Source organism: Pleurodeles waltl, chromosome 1_1 (assembly GCF_031143425.1).
Source record: "Pleurodeles waltl isolate 20211129_DDA chromosome 1_1, aPleWal1.hap1.20221129, whole genome shotgun sequence".
NCBI classification, from domain to species: Eukaryota; Metazoa; Chordata; class Amphibia; order Caudata; family Salamandridae; genus Pleurodeles; species Pleurodeles waltl.
The window spans coordinates 811,383,552-811,404,700 of NC_090436.1; the positions used below are offsets into that span (position 1 = coordinate 811,383,552).

General features: G+C 44.8%; 1 protein-coding gene across 5 annotated transcripts in view; it reads right to left on the reverse strand.

The window, feature by feature from the left end:
• The window catches only part of SMARCA2 (SWI/SNF related BAF chromatin remodeling complex subunit ATPase 2), a 1,363,970-nt gene that overhangs the window by 1,081,574 nt on the left and 261,247 nt on the right, over positions 1–21,149 (reverse strand). For all 5 annotated transcript variants that reach the window (XM_069228509.1, XM_069228519.1, XM_069228497.1 and 2 more), the window contains one exon: positions 14,766–14,819. In XM_069228509.1, coding sequence (XP_069084610.1) covers positions 14,766–14,819 — 54 coding nt within the window. The remainder of the gene's footprint in view (positions 1–14,765; positions 14,820–21,149) is intronic.

Sequence of the window (21,149 nt, forward strand, 5' to 3'; positions counted from 1 at the left end):
GAGGTGCCTAAGAGTGGCTTGGTTTTGTGAAAGAAGGTCCGGCCGGATGATGAGCTTCCTGTGAAGGACTAGGGAGAAGTCGAGCAGAGGGGTGAACCAGGTATGGAGTGCCCAATGTGGAGCTACTGGAATATAAGAGAGGGTTGTCTGCCTCAGTGTCTGAACCATGAATAGGAGTGGGAGAGGTGGAAAAACGTAAGCAAATATCCCTGACCAGTTTATCCATAGTGTATTGACCATGGACTGTGGCAGCCTGGAGGAGAAGTTTGGGCATTCAGCATTTTTTGCAGTGGCAAACAGGCCTATCAACATGAACCGGCAATGATGGAAGTACGGGAGTATGGCTTTGGGGGGGGATTTCCCATTCATGGACTTTTTGATGCATTCTTCTGAGGTCTGCCAAGTCATTGTCCATTTCCGGAATATATTGAATGAGCAAGTGTCCCCCTGTGATGTATCTTTCAGCACCAGATAGTCTGTGCTAAAGCAGACAATTGGAATGAGTATGCCCCAACCCTGCTCCCCCTTTGTAGGTAAAACATGGCAGTTGGTTGTCCGTCTGGACAAACACTACCTTCTTCTAGATGAGGGGAAGGAACGCCCTGAGGAGCAGATGTAAAGTTAGTAATTCTAGGTGGTTGATGTGAAGACCCTGCTGGGCAGGAGTTTACACTCCCTGTATGGAATGGTCCTGTAGCAGACACTGAGCGAGGCATCTGTAGTGATGGTTGCCTGAGGGACTGGATCAAGAAAAGGGTGTCATTTCAACAGGTTGTTTGCATTTCACCACTGCAGACAGCAATAAGTAGGACTCCAAATCAACAGTAGATCTTCACAATGACCCTCCGTTTGAGACCATTAGGCTATTAAGCACTACTGTAACAGGCCCATTTGTAACCTGGCGTAAAGAACCATCGGGAAGCACATAACAGTCCTGTAGGCCTCATAGAGTATTTTACAGTCTATCCACTTTGTTTTGTGAAAAGACCCAAACTTCAGTATCAACCAATCAGGATTCAGCCCCTCCCAAAAACACTCCCAACAGAGGCTGAATTCCCTCAGATTTTCTAGTAGGAGTGTGAAGTTTAATATCTGTATAATAGGGGAGCCTCTGAGGGGAGGAGGGTGGGTCGCATGTGAATCTATGAAAGATACCAATACTGGAGAACTGCAGTTACAGGTAAGTAACTAATTTTCTTCTCCAGTATTGGATCTTTCATAGATTCACATGCTTGAATCAGAATAACGAGCAGTAATGTTTTCTTAATTAGTGAATTACATTGACTGTAATTTTATCGTAATTCTTTAAGTGATGTGACTCACATTAGTTCAGCTTTATACATCCACGTATATATCTATATATATATATATATATATATATATATATCTATTGATATCTCAATAGAAGAGCAATAGAAAAGCTGTGTGGCAGAAAGTTTTGACACAGTCTGTTTTGTTATCGTTTTGAGGTCTACAACATGTTAACACAATATAACAAAGCGAATAATTTGAAGCACATTATTAGAGTAAACCACATTGTGATATAAAATTAGATATTAACGAGACTGAGAACCCATATCGAACATACCTTGAGTGTGGTGGTGGGATGTGTAAGAGGCTCACCTTAACGAAATAGATGCCTCAGCACTGCTGTATCGACGTTATTAGTTTCCTCGAGACAGTAGTGTCTTGTAAATGTATGCTGGCCGGACCATGTGGCTGCTCTACAGATGCTATGTAGTGGCACCCCTGCAAAGAGTGCAGCTGAAGTGGCTACCGATCTTGTAGAGTGGGCTCTCACCTTGGTGTGGAGCAGTTTACCTGCTTTTGCATGGCAGAATTGAATTGCTAGGCCAATCCATCTTGCTATAGTCTGTTTGGACACTGCATGCCCCTTTCTTGTTCCGCCAAATGCAACAAATAATTGAACAGACTGGTGGATGGTTTGCGTTTTCTGTAGATAAAACTTTAAACATCTTTTAATATCAAGGGAATGTAATGTCCTTTCGGCTACTGTTTGCGGATTTGGAAAAAAGGTTTTTAAGATGACTGGTTCATTCAAGTGAAACATTGAGGGAACTTTCAGGATGAATTTAGGATTTGTTCGCAGGATCACACCTGAGTTTGTGAATTGGAGGAAAGGCTGCTTGACAGTGAAAGCCTGAATGTCGCTGACTCTTTTGGCTGAAGTAAATGCTAGCAGTAACGCTGTTTTCCATGAGATGAATTTTAGATCAGCTTTGTGGATCAGCTCAAAAGGAGCTTTCATGAGCTGCATTAATACAACATTCAGGGACCATAACGGCAGAGGTTTTCTAACTGGCGGGAAAACCCGAAAAAGGCCTTTCATGAATTGCTTGACAATTCTTGTGGCACATAACGAGACTCTGTGTGGTGATCTGCGGTACCTGGAGATTGCTGCCAGATGTACTCGAATGGAGGAATATGAAAGTCCTGACTTTGCCAAGAGCAAGAGATATGGAAGTACCTGTTCTGGAGGAGCGGACAAAGGATTTATATCTTTTTCTGCACACCATATACAAAAACGTTTCCATTTAAGTCTAGGTTTTGTTGGTAGTGTCAGCTCTAGCTTTTGCCAATATGTCTCTATACTCCGGGGAAATGTTGAGATTCAAGTATTCATTGTATTCAGGAGCCAAGCCGACAAATGAAGAGATGACGGATCTGGGTGTCTGACTTGTCTCTGGTGCATCGTTAAAAGAGTCGGACTCTGTCTGAGTTGCAGATGTGGCCGTTCGGAGAGCATGAGGAGCTCCATGTACCAGACTTGTCTGGGCCATCTGGGAGCTATGAACAGGAGGCGACACCCCTCCGTCTTTAGTTTGTTGAGGACTCTCGGAATGAGCGGGATCGGAGGAAAAGCGTAGGCATAAACTCCGGACCATCTCATCGAAAACGCATTCCCCCACAAACCTTTCTGGGGAAGCCAACTTGCGTAGAACTGGCATTTCTTGTTCTCGAGAGTGGCAAATAGGTCTTTGTTCGGTTTGCCCCAAAATAGAAAAAGGCTGTTGAGAGTTTTTGGGTCTAGCTCCCACTCGTGATAAGGAATCACTGTCCTGCTCAGGGTGTCTGCTAGAACGTTGGTTTGCCCTGGCACATGCATCACCTTGAGTGAAATATTGTGCTTGATGGCCCATGTCCAGATTTGCTGTGCTAGCTGTGAGAGTTGTAGGGATCTCGTGCCTCCTTGCTTGTTTAGATAAAACATGCTGGTTGTGTTGTCTGTCCTGATTAAGACGCTTGAATTTTGTATCTTTGGCAAGAAAGCTTTTAGAGCTAAGTGTATTGCCTTGAGTTCTAGGTAATTGATGTGGAGCTGAACCTCTTTCGCATTCCAGGTTCCGCTGATTCGCAGGTCCTGGCAGTGTGCACCCCATCCTTCGAGAGAGGCATCCGTTGTTACTATGTAACTGGGTGTTTGATGAAGGAATGACAGTCCGTTTGACAAATTGGTTACAGTCGCCCACCACCTCATGGTGTTTTTCAGTAGAGGCGTTATGTGAATCTTGTCTTCAAAGGAACCATTTATCTGGGTCCATTGTATGTCCAATTGGTCTTGCAGGGGTCGCATATGGAGCCTGCAATCTGGGACTAGCGGACTGCAAGATGAGATCATCCCTAGCAATGATTTGTAGATGCGGACTGAAACTAACTTTTTTCTGGAGAGCCTGCCTGCCAAGGAGGTTAACTTTTGTTTCCTCTTGTGAGATGGGTACGCTTTGTTGTGGACTGTGTCTAGTATTGCTCCCAAGAAGTTTAATACCTGTTTGGGGTGGAGCTGAGATTTCTGGTAGTTGACTACAAACCCCAGGCTGTGTAACAATTGAAGGCAATAGGAGATATGACTTATTACTTGCGACTTTGAGGGTGCCTTTATAAGCCAGTCGTCCAGGTAAGGAAAGACCTGGATACCTGACTGGCGGAGATGTGCTGCTACCGGAGACAACATTTTTGTGAAGATTCTGGGGGCCGATTTGAGACCGAATGGGAGAACTCGGAATTGGAGGTGCATACCCCCCACTCTGAAACTTAGGAATTTGCGGTGGTTGCGATATATGGGGATATGAAAATAAGCATCCTGGAGGTCTAGGGATGCCATCAGATCTCCAGCATTTAAAAGACGCAAGACATCTTGAAGTGTTACCATCCTGAATGACTGTTTCTTTAGAAACTTGTTTAGTGCTCTCAAGTCCAGGATGGGCCGCCAGTCTCCTGAGGGTTTCTTTACGAGGAAAAAGCGGGAGTAGAATCCTCTGTTCTTTTGAGAGAAAGGGACTGGTTCTACCGCCCCTTTTCTCAGCATCACTCTTACTTCCTTGAGGAGTTGGTTCATCCTCGGGGGTGGTGGGCCCGATGGAGGAACAACTGGTGGTGTTTGTGTGAATTCCAGAGTATGACCTCTGGCCACTACATCGAGTACCCATCTGTCCGATGTTATAGCCTCCCATTGGGGGAAATAGGAAGTGATGCGACCTCCGACCCTCGATATTGGTGGGTGGGGAAGTGCTGAGATGACCGGCGGGTCATTGTTTTCTGCCCGTATCTCTTCCTCGGGCAGCTCCTCTTCCTCTAGGTGGATGTTTGTAAGCTGCGGCCGGTGGTAACCTATAATGCTGCTGTTGCTGGTGGTACTGGTGTCGTGATCCTGTGGAGGAAGACTGATATTGGGATCTGTATTGTTGGTATCCACCTCGAAAGGAGTAATTTCCTCTTCCCCTTGCTCCACGAAAAGGTTGTTTTTTATACTGAAGGGTACCTAGAGATTTTGCTGTATCCGTATCAGTTTTGATAGCCTGCAACATGTCGTCGACATGCTTCCCAAACAAACTTTCTCCATCAAAAGGCATGCTGAGAACACGACTCTGGACATCCGCTCTAAATGAAGTAGCCTTAAGCCATCCTTGCCTGCGCAGGACTGCTGCGCCAGCTAATTGTCTGAAGCCAGTTAGAGAAATGTCTATTGCGCTGTCTATAATCTCTGCGGAAACCCTTTCTCCCTCCTGCAACACTTTTTTTGCTTCCACCTTGACATCTTCTGGCAGAAGATCCAAAAAGGCAGACATGTCTGCCCATATTTGGCGTTCATACCTTCCCAGGATGGCGGGGGAGTTAGCCGCCTTAACTGTGACCGCTGCAACAGAGGAGAATTTTTTGCTGATGTTGTCTAATCTCCTTCCTTCTTTGTCTGGGGGGAGATGCTATAGGTGCAGAGGGGTTTCTGGAACGTCGCTGCGCCGCCTGTGATATGACAGAATCAGGTTTTGGCTGTGAGACTAGACAGGCTGGAGAATCATCTGGGGCCTTGTACTTTTTCTCCAGGTCTTGGCATTTGTGAAGGCACTGTTGCAGGATTTTTCATTGCCTTCAAACCCTCCTGCCATAAGAAATCTACTATGGGTATAGCTCTTACCGATCTCTTTGATGGCTCTTTGAAGTCGTACAAAAAAAATTTGGTTTCATGAGAGACAATTGAAAGGCCAAAACGTTTTGCCGCTCTCTCTATTAAATTATGAAAGCCTCCTATGTCCTCTGGAGGAGAATCTACTGGACCTGCTGGCGGTGGAGATGGTGTGGGGACGAGATAATCATCCCATTCACTAGCCGCCGAATCTCTTAGCTCACCCTCTTCCCTTTTGTCGTCTGACGAGGGATGAGCTTCCTGAGTTTGGCTAGTTACCGGTATGCTAGCCTGTGGTGTTTCCGGAAGATTAGTAGTCTGGGTTTGCCGAGGTGTCTGGTAGCTTTCAGGTCTAGGTGGCGTGGTCTGAGTTGATGGTGGAAACCTTTTATAGTAGTCATTCAACATATATTGTAGGTCTGCTACTAGTGTGCTAGGCATGGAGAGGGCCGATTGTTGTTCTGCCTGTGGGTAGGATGTTGAGGCATAACTAGGCTGGTAATGCTGTTCCTCCTCATCATTAAAATCTTGGCATTTGACATGGAGTTGGGAGGGCTACTAGCTGCCCCAAACATTCCGTCGTTTTGAGAGTATGCATCATCGTCATCATCATCTAAAAGATGTTGTGGTGGGTATGGCAACACTTTACTTGGTAAGGTATGCATTGGCAGAATTAAACGCTTTGTCCCCCATGGTAATAAGTGAAAGGGGTAAGAACCTGGTGGAGTCGTCCTGATGATATGAGGAATGGTGCGGTGAAGTATCCAGGTAGGTCGATTTATACACTGTTAGCGATGTGGACGATATGATCGTCGATGGTTCCCTCGTCGACGGTTCTCTCGTCGACGGATCCGTCACTGATGGTCGTCTTTGTTGACAGGTCCTTCGTCGACGGGCCCTTCATGGACGAATCCTTCGTCAATGGTTCCTTCGTCGACGTATCCTCTGTTGGTGCCGTCATCGGCAGTGCCTTTTTAAACCTCATTGAGAGGTGCTTAATAAATGGGAGTGCCCTGGTCGACTGGTGAACCCAGGAGGCCTCTGCCGTCGACGATGTGGTTGCCGACGAAGCCTTCTTAAAAAATGTTGCCGTAATGATCGTCGTCGACAATAACGGCAACGACGTCATAATCATCGGTGAGACCGCTGTTGTGAACGTCGACGACACCGTAGTAGATGTTACCGTCGACACAGTCGTCGACGGGGTGGTCGTCGACGGTTGTTTTTTCCCTGAAGAGGCTTTTTCTGGCTCTTTTTGGGGTGACAGAGCCAGGGATGCCTTTTTTGAGGTGCATTTCCGATGCAAAGGCGTAGTAGGCTCTGAATGAACCTTTTTTGGCAAATGTTTTAGTGTCTCTGAGTGGGAAACATCCTTTTTTGTCTCAGTAGAGACTTGTTTTGCCTTTTTGGGCACCTTCCTTGGTGGCTCATCAGACCCTCTACTTCTCTCACCTGTTCTTTTCTGAGGGTGAGAAGCCTGAGATGACGCTTCACTGTCGTCTGAGGAAGGATGTTCTATGGCTTTCTGTTTTTGCAGCCATAAGAGAAGTCTACCCTCACGGTCCTTGAGGGTTTTTTGACTAAAGGTGCGACAGATTTTGCAGTCTCTCACCTTGTGGTCTGGATGGAGGCAGTAGATACATTTCTTGTGGGGGTCATCAACATGCAGTCTCTTCTTCCCACAATTGTCACAGTCTCTGAACAGACCCTTCTTTGTCTTTTCAGACATGGTAAAGCTGTAGACCTAGTTTCCTGAGAAAAACAATGTTCGGTCAGAAATAAGGAAAAAACTGAGCAGAGCTCAGGGAGACTCCCTTCACACGACGTGCAGTAGAAAATCTGAAGGAATTCAGCCTCTGTTAGGAGTGTTTGGGAGGGGCTGAATCCTGATTGGTTGATACTGAAGTTTGGGTCTTTTCACAAAACAAAGTGGATAGACTGTAAAATACTCTATGAGGCCTACTGGGGCCTACTTGTTTTACACTTACTGACTTACTGCTTTATGTATTTAAACTTACCCTGAGGCTCCCACCTCGACGACGGGGATGATTCAAGCATGTGAATCTATGAAAGATCCAATACTGGAGAAAGGGAGTACACCCCTGTGCCACGGTGTTGCAGGGGTACTGGTTCTATAGCTCTCTTTGGCAAGTAATGCGTGCATTTCCTCTTGGAGCAGATGCTGACATTCCGGAGGCAGTCTGTTTGCAGATAGGGGATGTTTGGTGGTATTCGCATGAATTCTAAACAATACCCTTCCTGTATAATGTAGAGAACTTACTAGTTGGAGTTGATTTCTACCCCTGCAATGTACCGCCAAGTGCTTTATGGTTAGAGGGAAGGACAAGAGTGTCACTGTTGGGTAGGGATGGCCCCCTTAGGGGCTGTCACCTTTCCCCTTACCCTGCCATTATTTCCCTTATAGCCTCGCTTGTAGAAGGAGTAGCAAAAGGAACATGGACAGCTCGTGTTTGAAGGAAGCCCATAGCTTTAGCCACATCGGTGTCTTTTTTTAAACATCTCATCAACCTGGGGACCGAGGACATGCCCCCCACAAAGAGCATTTTCAGGAGACTATTGTACCTCCAGCTTAAAGCCGGGAACGCACAGCAAAGCATGGCGGCAGCTAAGGATGCTAGTGTTTAGGACCTGGACAGGTGTGTCCACGACATCTGAAGTGCAGCAGATGCTAGTGTAGCACCATTAACTTCTTTCCCCGTTTTTTATATTTGTCTGAGAGATGCTGGATAAGGACGTCCATCTGATCCTAGTGGGCCTGGTCATACCGGAAGCGAAGGCCTATAGAATTGGCAATACACCAATAGGTGGCAGACTGTGCCGCAACAAGTTTGCAATCGGAATCTATTTTCTTACTCTCCTGGTCTAGAGGGGGGCGCATCTCCTGTCCCTTTGGAGCTCGTATGCTTTCTGGGTGCATGCACGACTAGAGAGGTTGGGGAGGAGGGGGGTGTCACCATGTCAAAAACGAGCACTTTTCTACACCAACCCCCTCTGGGTAGGTGGGCAATCTATAAGGTTCTATACAGATGGCATTATAGATAGATAGGACTAAATCTTCAGTGCTACAGACAACACAGGGATATAGAAACAATACTACATAACCGTACGGTCTTTCCCACAATTGTTGGGTTGCTGGAGGAGGTCCTAGCAGATTTGGCACATACAATGAGTCACACTTTGGACAGTTGCCCCAAGCTGATCATTCAAAGAACAAGGTTTAAGGGTATCTATCCGTCCATTTGATAGTAGGGAGAATGATCTCATAAATATTCTTAGCTGCTAAGAAGACCTTTTTTTATGCAGTGAGAAATGCTCCTGACACAATCAGTGGATTCAGGGCGTATGGTTGGTACTGGCCATAACAAAATTGGCATAACACCTAAAAGATATGTCAAATTAAATGAATTGTGGCAACCTGTATAAACATTCCTAAACCTTGACAACAGGGGCCTTACATGTCCAAGGTGATTGATAGCTCTGGGCCTCATGGATGGTGACCAGTTCCTCTTCTTCAAGATGGCAAAAAATGGGGTGACAGCAGCAAAACATAGTGCCTTACAGAACAGTTTAGCTGGGATTTAGGATAGGGTTAAAAGAAGGATGAGCTCGTTTCATTTTTGTAGAAACGGAGGGAGGGAGGGATAGTTGCGGCAATCACAGTTTGTTGGAATGCCCATCTTATGTTTGTTTATTTGACTTATTTGTGAATTTTATATAGTGCTGGCTAGACCCAAGGATATCAGAGCGCTTTACAAGAAATATGAAACAGGGACATAGGATTGATGGAGCATTACAGGTTGACAGTCTATCCAGACGTAATAAAAAAAAAACAAAAAAAAACTCAGTGTAACAATTATATACAAATATAAAAAAATAACAAATAAAACAACTTTATTCACTAGAGGCACGGATGACGGATTAAATGCAGAGTTGGGTCCGGCGACTATAATGAATTATCTTATTTGTTTGGGAAGCTCAGGGGAGCGTGTTGAAGTATTTGTTCAGCGATAGTGATCTGAGGTTCCATTTGAAACAAGTAGAGAAGGGATTACACCGGAGGTCTTTGGGAAGTGAGTTCCAGATCCACAGGGCATTGCCTGAAAAAAAAAACGTTTCTGGGATATTATTATTTTTCAGTTTAGAAGGGATGAGGAGGAGTGAGTTGGAGTTTCTTATTGCCTGATTGCCACCCACTCTTAATAGTTTGTATTCTTAATATTTAGGGTTTGTAGTTTGAAGGGCTTTGAGGGTGATGCAAACTTTCTTGAAGATGCATCTTCCTTCCTTTGGGAGCCAGCTGAGACGGTTGAGAGTAGGTGAGATGTGGTCAAATCATTTGGTACCTGTGAGGAGTCTAGCGACTGCATTAGGAGTTGATCCTAGAGGCACAGATGGATTTTCGGGGTCCCGCTCATGATTTCATTGCCATAATCAAGTTTCAAGAGGACCAATGATTGCATTACAGTCCTTAGGTATTCCACTGGGATAAACAGTTTGATTTTCTTGCGATGTTTTAAAGTGTAGGGCTCCACTTTGGCTGAATTACTGATTTGGTCTTTCGTAGACATGTTGTCTAGGATGATTCCCAGGGACGTCACAGAGTTAGAGTGTGTGGGAGAACAGTTAAAAGCATCCAGGCTCTTTAGCCATTTTTGGATTGGCAATGGCTTGTCTTTGGGTGAAAAGAGTAAAAGTTCTTGGGGTTCAGTTTTAGGTGACTGGTGCTGAGCTAAGTGTGTATCCTGTTTAGTGTGGTGTTCAGATGGCAGATGTCACTGTGGGCATGCCCCCCCATACAGAAGTAAATTGTTGATAAGTATGCTGACCCAAGTAGGTCTCCTGGAGAATCATAATATCCAAATGCAGTCCACATATACCAGCACCCTGAGCTGTTTAACCATCTAATTCAACTGATACATCTAATGAAATCCCAGTTACTACTCCCCTCCAACTATCTGTGGGCCACAGTCAATGACAAGTCATGCAAGGGATACCGATAGGGATCCCAATACAAACACCACTGTTTGGTCCAAGAACCCACAAGTTATGTCCTAAACCCTGGCCCTCCACCCCAAAACACCAACCTTTGTGCCCTGTAGAGAGGTCTGAACTAATGCTAAACAGGATCTTCATCAGTCCAATTTTAGGACTATTAACAAACAAAAGGGAAGTTTAACTCAACCACCCCTACATACATGAGCAATACTAACTTCCTAAAATCAAAATAAGCAGACATCCCCAAAGCAAATGGAGAGGAAAGTGGAAGGTACAACTCCAGTATGTAATCTGAAAGCAATCCATGCTATATGTGGAGCAATATGTGTTACCCCATTTCTCCCCAGTATGAGGGACTTAATACTCAAAATACATTGACAAGGCACTTCAGCACTCTCCACACCATTGTAATGCAGACCAACAGGGGCCAGTCAATAAAACTGGCACTAATCACATTTTTGGCACAGTGGAGGGATTAGTGTGCATCCAGGGAACAGCAAGGGATGTTTCCAAAGAAAGACAGTCCAAGGAATGCAAAGACTCTGCAATAACCTAACAGCCACACCCGGATGTGCAGAACTGCCCATGAGAGTTTACCACCATCGTAAACTGACAGAGAAAACTATCTGATGCACCACCCCAGTATACAAACCTACACACAGGTAGGCATCATGGCTTGTCAGAGAATGAGGAAGAGGAGCAGAGGGTGCATGGTCAGCTTCATCCAGAGAAGGGCCACATCATGCAAACACCTAAGGGAATTAATAATATCAAGGTGCATCTTGCCAGCTAACTTTATCAAATGAAAGTTATGCAGGGAGAGGGGACAGATGTCAATCTACCTCCATGCACCCATCTTGATCCTGAGTACTAGGAGCTCATAGAAAACAATTCCAAAGAAGTGAAGCCAGCACAATGCACATTAAAATTAGAATACACCTGGCCCACTACGTCAGACTCCTACACCTGAAAACCAACCCTGCAATGACATTTGGACTGTTACAAAAACAATTGGGGGTTTGAGCCTCTTAAGGGCAGTCAGCTTTCTCTGGGTGTTGCTCACAAGGGGAACACATTGGGCTTCTAATCACTGATAGTTTCTCTTCTTTGAGGGCCAGTAACTCTGTTTCCCTCTCTCAGCCGGCAGACAGGCTTCTAGGCAGATCCTCAGCTCTTCCAGTAGATACTGCAGACTTTAGGTGATGATGCCTCATGTTAGACCTGTTAGCTCCTGACTTGTCTTTTTGGATTCTGACCTGTTTTGATCCTGTGCTGAATTTCGTTTTTGCTGGCTTTAGGCCTCTGGGCACTTTACCACTGCTGACAAGTGCTAAAGTGCAAGTGCTCTTTGTGTAAATTAGATTGGTATTTGATTTACCCATGATTGGCATATTTGATTGACCAGTAAGTCCCTAGTAAAGTGCACAATGTGTGCCCAGGGCTTGTAAATCAAATGCTACTAGTGGGCCTACAGCACTGATTCTGCCGCCCACATATGGGGAGCCCTGTAAACATGTCTCAGACCTACCACTGCAGTGACTGTGTGTGCGTTTGTACTGCCAGTTCGACCTGGCAAGTGCACCCACTTGCCAGGCCCAAATCTTCCCATTTACTACATGTAAGTCACCTCTAAGGCAGGCAAAAGGCAGCCCCATGAGCAGGGTGCAGTGTATATAAAAGGTAGGACATGTACTGGTGTGTTTTACATGTCCTGATTGTGAAATACTGTTGAATTCAGTTTTCACTACTGCAAGGCATATCTCTCCCCTAGGGTAACATGGAGATCGCTTTGAAATATCTTTTAAAAATAATTTCCCCTTTGGGAGCAGAGAGAGATATGGAGTTTGGGGTCTCAGAACTCACAATTTAAAAACACATCTTTTGGTGAATTTGTTTTTTAAATTGTAAGTTTGAAAATGCCTTTTAGAAAGTGGGCATTTTCTCGCTTAACTATTCTGTGTCTCTCCATGACTGTGGAATAAAGTCGGGGTCAGGATTACAGTTGGGCTGCTTGTGAATTCCCTCTGGACAGTCACACAAAGAGATGTGGTGTGCCCTGTACACCTTGTTGTGTCTTCCTGTACTAGAGTGATGGGAGGAGCTGACTATTGCACCTGAACAGGACTGTGCCAGTCCTTACTCAAGGCCGTCTCCAACCCACTGGAGTGTGTCTGGTGCCAGAGCAGGAATGTCAGGGTCTTGTGCACTACAAAGACTTTCCTTTGAAGTTTGCCTTTTCAAAGGAAGAAATCGCCTTACTTGCGAGGAAAGAATTGGCACATCACTTGCTTTTCCTACGCATCCCAGGTACTGTGTGTTAATAGGGTATAACCATTGATTCCAATGGATTAAGACTCTTTTAAACCTTTTAAAATGTGATATCTTTATCTGTGTATGTTGGATTTTTCTCGTTTTGGTCTTGTTTTATTCCGATAAATATTGGCTATTTTTCTAAACTGGTGTGGAGTACTTTTGTGGTGCTTTCACTGTGTTACTGGGTGGGTGTGTGTGTGTGTGTGTGTACAAATACTTTACACATTGCCTCCGAGATAAGCCTGACTGCACGTCCTAGGTTACCAAGGGGGAGAGCAAGGGCTATATTAGCTGGGTGGCTCCCTTACCCTAACAAGAGTGAGGGTTCCTTCTTGGACCGGGTGCAAACCAATGCCAACTAGAGACCCTATTTCTAATACCTCACCTCTGGGTTACTGGATGGTACACCAGCACTGGTCATACAGGTTCTTTTAAGTACTCTGCAGAGCACTCCCTTCCTCACTGATGGAGAAGTTAAAACTGGAAAAAAATGGGGTGGTTTGCATGCCATTTAATATGCATTTTCCAGATACAGCTGTGGATTCACTGTCGGGGGTTTCAGTACTGGATTGAGTAGGATGTCTTTTGTACACAGCAATGGTTCTCAAACCAGGTAGAAATTTGGCTCACTCTGTGTCAGGTTTTGGATACTCCTGCTTGAAGTGCGAGTCTCTGCACCTCTGGCCATCGCCTTCCCGAAGCAGTAATTAGGAACAGACAAAAGGGCAGGCCCTGCCTGGAAACTTCCTCACTTTGAACAACTGAAGAAATAACTAATCCACAGAACTTTGTAACAAGGCCCACAATGAATTTCTTAAAGAAGCATTGTCTCTAGCTTCCTCAATTTATTGTCTGGGTTACCAGTCATCCAAATGCAGGGAATGCACATCCACTCTCTGGCCAGAAACCTAACCTCATGCTTCAGTTGGTGCCATGCAAAGCCAGGGGCATCCAGAACTGACACTAAAGGGCATAATGCTCAGTCACAACACACAGAGACCTACTACCATGGGTGTGCCATATATATACTGCGCGCACACACAGACACAGACAGAATGTAAACACAAGGTTCTGGTTTCGTATAAGAGCAGAACTTTACACAAGAGCAGACAGTAGACTGGGACACAGGGAAAAAAGTCTGATCACATTATAAGCTCACAAAACAATTTGCTGCCACCACGACTTCATGTCTACACACAAAGGGCATGAACAGTAGCCCACTACCTACTATTAAGGCATGTTTGGTGATCTCCTCAGGTCCTGCACAATGTATTGTCAAGGATAAACCTAGGCTTCTAAGCACGTTAGGTTAGTATGATGTCTTTCCCGCATTACAAGTCTGGATACCAGTTTCACAAGCGGCCAGGCACTCATGGCAAGGGCACATAGGTGTTTACCACGCAGGGGGTATTTCCGTGGAGAAGTCCTCCAGTAACATAAAATATCTCTTACCATACTATAGTTTACCAAATATGTAAGCAACAGTAAACCTGGAAGGTATGTCTCCTGGTAGTTTATAAACATTTGATGGTTAGTATTAAGCTGATGGCCTGCCAACTACCTATGTCGCACACAATATTTCTATCTGACTCGAATTGTCCCAGATCACAGTAACACAAAAAGAAAATTATTTTGAAAACTGGCTGTTATCTTCTGAACATTAATTCCTCTGAATTTTTGAGTCAGTAATTTGATTAGTCGCCAACTAATTCTAAGCGTATTTAAAATCATCCTCTTTGGAAAACTCTTCATTGTACACCATTATAATAAACGTTACGCAACTGGTCAAGCAGTGCATTCAAATGGTCAAACACTCTTTTTGCCGCCTCAGCCATCTGTCACTCCAAGAGATACATCTGTGAATTGGTTAAGAATAATATCTAACATTTTTGGTGATAAACATACTAACTAGGTAATAAAGTAACATGCTGATGTTACACTATCAGAAATATTTAAAAACGTAGGTAAACAGCTGTAGCATAAAAACACTTATGTGCATATTTTATTTCCTTACCTCACCATCTAGACCTAAGCCGGATCCCATTCTTTCGCCAGTCTCCTCGACCTTCTGTAAAAAAAAAAACACATATTATGTTTGCAACAATCAGTTGTAGCTCAATAAGCATTAGAGCTTACTGAGATACTGCACTGAAATCATATTCACCACTATCAAACAGCATTTAAGCTGATGTTAATTTACTCCTGAGCTCCTTACAGTGCTTGTCATTTGTGATTTATGCCTGCATTTAAACCTGGTAAAGCCTTTTTATTAAATATTTATAAAGTTGGAATCGGCTGGTTTGCTTTTGCAGAAACTGGGTCGGAGGGTTCGCTGTCAGATTCAGTATCCTTCATTGGCATTTTGCAGATATATATATATATATTTGAAAACTTGTCAAATCAGTAAGTGAAAGGGTAGATAAAAAGTAGTCCTTTTATCTTCATGTATGTCATGCTTGCAGTGTCTGCTTCATTAGGTGTGTACATTTTTTATTCTACCTCTTTAGTGAGTACCATCTCATCAGCTGGGAGTGTTTTAAAATATCATGTTCATGGAGGTGCAGCGTGAGCCATCTCCTCGGCAATATACGCCTTTAATGATCATCTTCAAGGAAGCATATTTTCCACTGTGTATGCAAGGAAGGCAGCTAAACCTTAATGTCTCTTTTACCAACTACCCTCTGCCCCCTTCATATTCTTTTGAGTGTATTAAAATACGGCCCTCATTATGACAATGGCGGTAAATGCCGCCTACCGCTACGGCCTCCAAAAGACCGTCGCCGTGGCTACCTACCATCTGCCATACTATGACTGTAGCCGGAATTCCACCAGAAGGCTGGCAGAATTCCGGCTACGATCATAGTATGGCAGACGGCGGCACTGCTGCCAGCAGCAACGCCACGCCAGTAGAACACCGCCGACCACATCATGACACACAATACGGCCTGGCAGCGTTCTGCTGGCAGACGCTGCTGCTGGCAGTAGCAACGCATCCCGTCTCCTGCCGGAGGACACCTTGCAAGCAGGTAAGTCAGGTGCTCCGAAGGGGGTGGGGGTGGTGTGTGTGTGTGTGTGTGTGTGTGTGACTGTTTTTGTGTGTGTCCATTTGGGTGTGAGGCGTGTGGAATGCATGTGTGCATGAATGGGTGTGAGTGTGCGTGTACTTCGTGTTGTGTCAATGCGTGTGTGCTAGGATGTATGTCAGTGTGTGTTGATGTGTACGTGTGTGTTTGTGTGTATGAATTTATGCATGCGCAGATGAATGTGTGTATGTCTGTGTGTGAAAGTGTGTGTATGTCGGGGGAGGATGGGATGGGGAAGGAGAGGGTGGGTGGAGGAATCTGGGGAGCAGGAGGGGGGCAGGGGAGACCCCTATCAGTGTCAGGGAAGGAATTCCCAGTAACAATGCCACGAAAACCATGACGGTAGGCGGGGTCATGATCCCAAGGTGGGACTGTGACGGCAGCCTGGCTGGAGACTGAATTCTCCAGCCCGGCGGCTGTTACCGCCCTGGCAGACATTGTGGTACATTGGCGGTTTGGCCTAAGCCAAACCGCCAATGTCATATTTTGGGGAAAGGTACCGCCAGCCTGTTGGCACTACCTTTCTCCAAAATAAGGCCGTCTGCCAGGGTCATAATGAGGGCTTATGTTTTTTATGCTTTGTTGAAATGCCAAAATGACTGTGCGGACTGCACATAAATCATGTGTGGCAGACTGATTATTGGTTACCACTTTTTGATAGTAGCAAACAAACAAAAGAGTTATAGTCCACGCTAAATATATTGCCCCTTATGTAAAATTGCTTTAATCTGGCTCAAAACACACATCAAGAGCTGTTACACAGAACGTCTCATCTTTAACATAAATTTTATGGACAGCATAATTTCGGATGACATTGGCTTCCATCACTACAGTAGGCACACAATTTTATTTGAAGCAGTTTTATATGGTGCGAACATAACACAAAGGTTTTGGAGCACTTTACATGAGCACCAGTTACATTACACAAGGATAAATTAATTTTTGTTTTTAGGGAAGGGGAGAGCAATTGATTTTCCCAGAATGACAGGATATTGAGCAAACACCAGGCTCGAACCAGGTTCTCCAGTTCCACAGTCTGGCTGTTACACCACATTTTTATTATGGTTTATGCAACTAAGTGCAGTGGCATTTTCATATGTTTCTTTACAGTGCCATGTTTATTAATGTTTGCTGCTACATTACTTGACCTTGGTTCATGGACTGCAATTGGTCATACATAGTAGCTGGGGTGGAAGAGAACCCCAGTTTGGCTGTCCGTCATTTACAATGACTTGATAACTTATAGATGCAAGAAACTTTTATAACTGGCATTTTTACAACATAAAGTGTAGGTATACATACTTAGAAACTTTGGATCAACCAGCCAGCGTATCTGAGATTTTTCTTATTATCAATTGTCAAAGTTTTTGGTTCTCCTTTTGCCAATAAGGTAATTCGGGCCATTTTTGTACTTCAACTAGTTAACTGTGCGGCTTATGTATCCTATTGTGCTGGGACTGTTTTCTCAATGGGTCTTGTGGGATTATGCAACACCACTTGCTGCCACAGTAGGTTTAGAGCTTGCTAATGAAACATGCACAAAGCAACTTGAGTTAAGGGCTTACATACCAATGTTTAAACAACCTTGAATCTGCAGTTTACACGTGCTTGTGCTTTTTTCATTATTTAATACACAGTCATGTTTCTTCCCTAGTTTTATTTTTATGATGGTAGAGTAGTTCCAAAAGTTAAAGTTTATCTGAAGCGATCTGCAGGTTAGTTTCGGATCTCATTTGACTAATGCTGATTTTTATTTTTCGGAGAGCTATTACTTAAGAGCTATAACAATGGTGATTTCTTTGGCTCCCCTGGAATCTGGTTTCATGATACATTGTGGAATAAAGTACTCACCAAAGCTATGTGCTGAAATGAAGACTATTGTGTGGCAGAACCTGCAGCATTAATGTCACCAGGCAATGCTTGCTGCCTGAAATGATTTTTTGTAAATGGAAGCTGGATTACTGCGGAAAGACCGTGTTTGATTGTTCTGTTCAAGTAAGAGACCCGGTTTCTACATTGTCAAGCACTGGCAAAGACCATAGGTCCTCCTCCTGCTAGTGCACGTACGTGTGTTGTGCTGTGGGTGTGTCTGGAAGCTCGTGGCCACCTGTAGAGGCTGTACATCGGCTGCGTCCCGGCGTGTTGTGGCTCAGTCTTGGATCCGCTTTGCACCCTTGGGAGCACCTTGTTGGGCTGCTGGTGGTCCCGGGTTGAATCCGAGGGGGCTATAAGGAGTTTTGAAAGCTTGTGCCCTGCCCCTAAGCGAGTAGCAGATAGCTGCTACAGTGCGTACCCCTGACACCACGTGCGCTGTATCCACGGTCCGTGTTTGTGGTGATGAGCTCAGTGGGCCTAGCATGAAAGGCTTGTCCCGTGCAAGGGGAGGGGGCACAGCCCTTAAGGGACAGCTTAGACTAGGTAGTTGTTAACCTGCCAGGCTATGAGTTGTCTACCTGGAATGTTTATGGGTTGGGGAATTTAATAAGATCAATTGATCTCACACAACTATGGGACGAGAATGAGATAATGTTTTCCCAGGAGACCTGGCTGGAGGGTGATTCATTCCATCAGAGTGGCTAAAAGCAGTCAGTAAAAGGAAGAATAAAAAAATGGGGCCAGGTGGGTGAGAGGTGAACTTAATGACAATGGTTTCAACAAAATGCAGTTAAGGGGCACGACGTGCTGAGACACGTTTTGACTGGCTTCTAGCCTACTCAGTCGATCTCTATAAGGGTCTTGAAGGTCGACTGTGACAAAACAATGTGATGGTGGCAAATGTCTACATAAATCAAGAGGAGACCCACAAGGAGATGTTCCAGAGGGATCAGTTGAGGTTGGCAGAGCTTCCAGGGAGGGTCCACCAATTTCCTTTTACGAGACTTCAATCTTCGTCCTGACCCAGGGCAGGCCGAGGCTGGTGCCTTAGATTTGTTAGAGAGCTATGAGATCCCGACTGCAATTTTCCCAAAATGTGCTAAATCAAAGTTCAAAGAAAAAATGACACTCTCTTCGAGTTAGGGTTTATATGTTTAAATGGTCGCTTTAAGGAAGATCTACCAGCAGCCCAAACATTTATAACATGGGAACCAGCAGTGTCCAATTCATTTTATATTTATTCGGGCATGGTTTTTTGATCTCTGCACAGATTTCAGGTTGTTAGGAATAGGGGGTACTGATCAATCGGGGTTAAAAATGTCCATAGCGGTCGCACCAATATTTAGGGAACGGGCTATCTCAATGGTAGCAGACTTTTCAAAACATTTGACAACAAGGATAGACGAAGTATACTTAGACAGCCTGAGACAGTATCAATCATTTATAAGCTGGACAGTGATAGGGGTGTAGGTAAACCAATCATGACATGGTATTCAAACATTATTGTTGAGGTAGTCAATCGCTTGACTCCAGTGGTAAGACTGTACAATAAGAACATACTAAAGGATTTATATTGCCACCTGACAAAGCAGCAGTGGTTTGATAAGGAGTGTGTATTTGCTAGGAAGGAGCTAAGGAAAGCAGGTAGGGTGAGGCATTTCAGGGACTCCATAAATGCAAATGAGGCCTACAATTGTAAGAAAGGGGAATATGAGGCCTTAGTTAAGGCAAAGAAGAAGGCCTATTTACAGTCAAATTGGGACATAATGATTAGGACCCTGCAGGAAAAGGGCACAAGGACGTTTTGGAAGTTGGTCCAAGGGCGGTGTGGTAATGGGTCCCCTTGTTAAGACGTATGGTGTCTGAATCTGACTGGGTAACCTTTTTAAGTGATATTTACAAGACAAGGGAGATAACTGTGGTGGAGAGCTGGGTAAAACTGGATAACAAAGCCTTGTAGTCCTTCCCTGTTCAATTTATAGCAAAGTTGATTATCTCCCTAAATTTAACTAAAGCAGCAGGACCGGATAAAACCTTGCCAACTGAGAGTAAGTCAAACCCAATGTGGTGAGCAAAGTTTTTTATTCTAAAGTTTTTATAGCAATAACTAAGTCTGGTACATTCCCATCCAGCTGGAAGGGAGCAATAATTAAACCATTATACAAAAAACGTGACAGAAATGAACCAGGCAATTATCATTTGATAAGTGTGCCAGATGTAGGAGCAAAATTGTATTTTAAGGTCATTCTTAGTTGACTGAAGAATTAGATAGAGGGTAATGGAATTTTACCTATGGATCAGGGGTTTAAGTCTGGGCACTTGACTATAGACCATTGCTTCAACCTGTGGGTCTTTGGGCAGAAGGCGAAGGAAACATCTGGGAGTTTATTCTGCTGCTTTGTTGATTTTAGGTCAGCTTTCGATTTGGTAGATCGGAGCATTTTATGGGCGAAATTAAGACAGCAGAGGATTCTCCAGTGTTTACTGGTGATCCTGCAGGAACTGCATTGTGGAAATTGGGCCCAAGTAGAACTTGATTTGGAAGGAGCCATGTAAGGAAATGCTTCATTGGATGGTTACCCCCTGACGTTTTGCCTTTGCTGATGCTAAGTTTTGATTGAAAGTGTGCTGGGACCCTGCTAAGCAGGCCCCAGCATCAGTGTTCTTTCCCTAAACTGTACCTTTGATTCCACAACTGGCACAACCTTGGCACTCATAAGTCCCTTGTAACTGGTACCCCTGGTACCAAGGACCTGATTGCCAGGGAAAGTCTCTAAGGGCTGCAGCATGTCTTATGCCATCCTGGGGACCCCTCACGCAGCACATGCACATTGACTCACAGCTTGTGTGCTGGTGGGGAGAAAAATGACTAAGTCTACATGGCACTCCCCTCAGTGTGCCATGCCCTCAACCCACTGACTGTGGCATAGGTAAGTCACCCCTCTAGCAGGCCTTAGAGCCTAAGGCAGGGTGCACTATACCACAGTTGAGGGCATAGTTGGATGAGCACTATGCCCCTTTAGTTTCTAAGCCAAATCTTAGACATTTTAAGTGCAGGGTAGCCATAAAGAGGATATGGTCTGGGAGTTTGTCAAACACGAACTCCACAGTTCCATAATGGCTACACTGAAATCTAGGAAGTTTGATCAAACTTCTCAGCACAATAAATGCACACTGATGCCAGTGTGGAATTTATAGTAACATGCACCCAGAGGGCATCTTAGAGATGCCCCCTGAATATCAACCCGGATTCCAGTATGGGGCTGACCAGTTTCTGCCAGCCTGCCACAACCAGACGAGTTGCTGGCCACACTCTGTGGCCAGGAACAAAGCCTGCACTGGGTGGAGGTGCTTCACACCTCCCCATGCAGGAACTGTAACACCTGGCGGTGAGCCTCAAAGGCTCACCCCCCTTTGTTACAGCGCCCCAGGGCATCTCA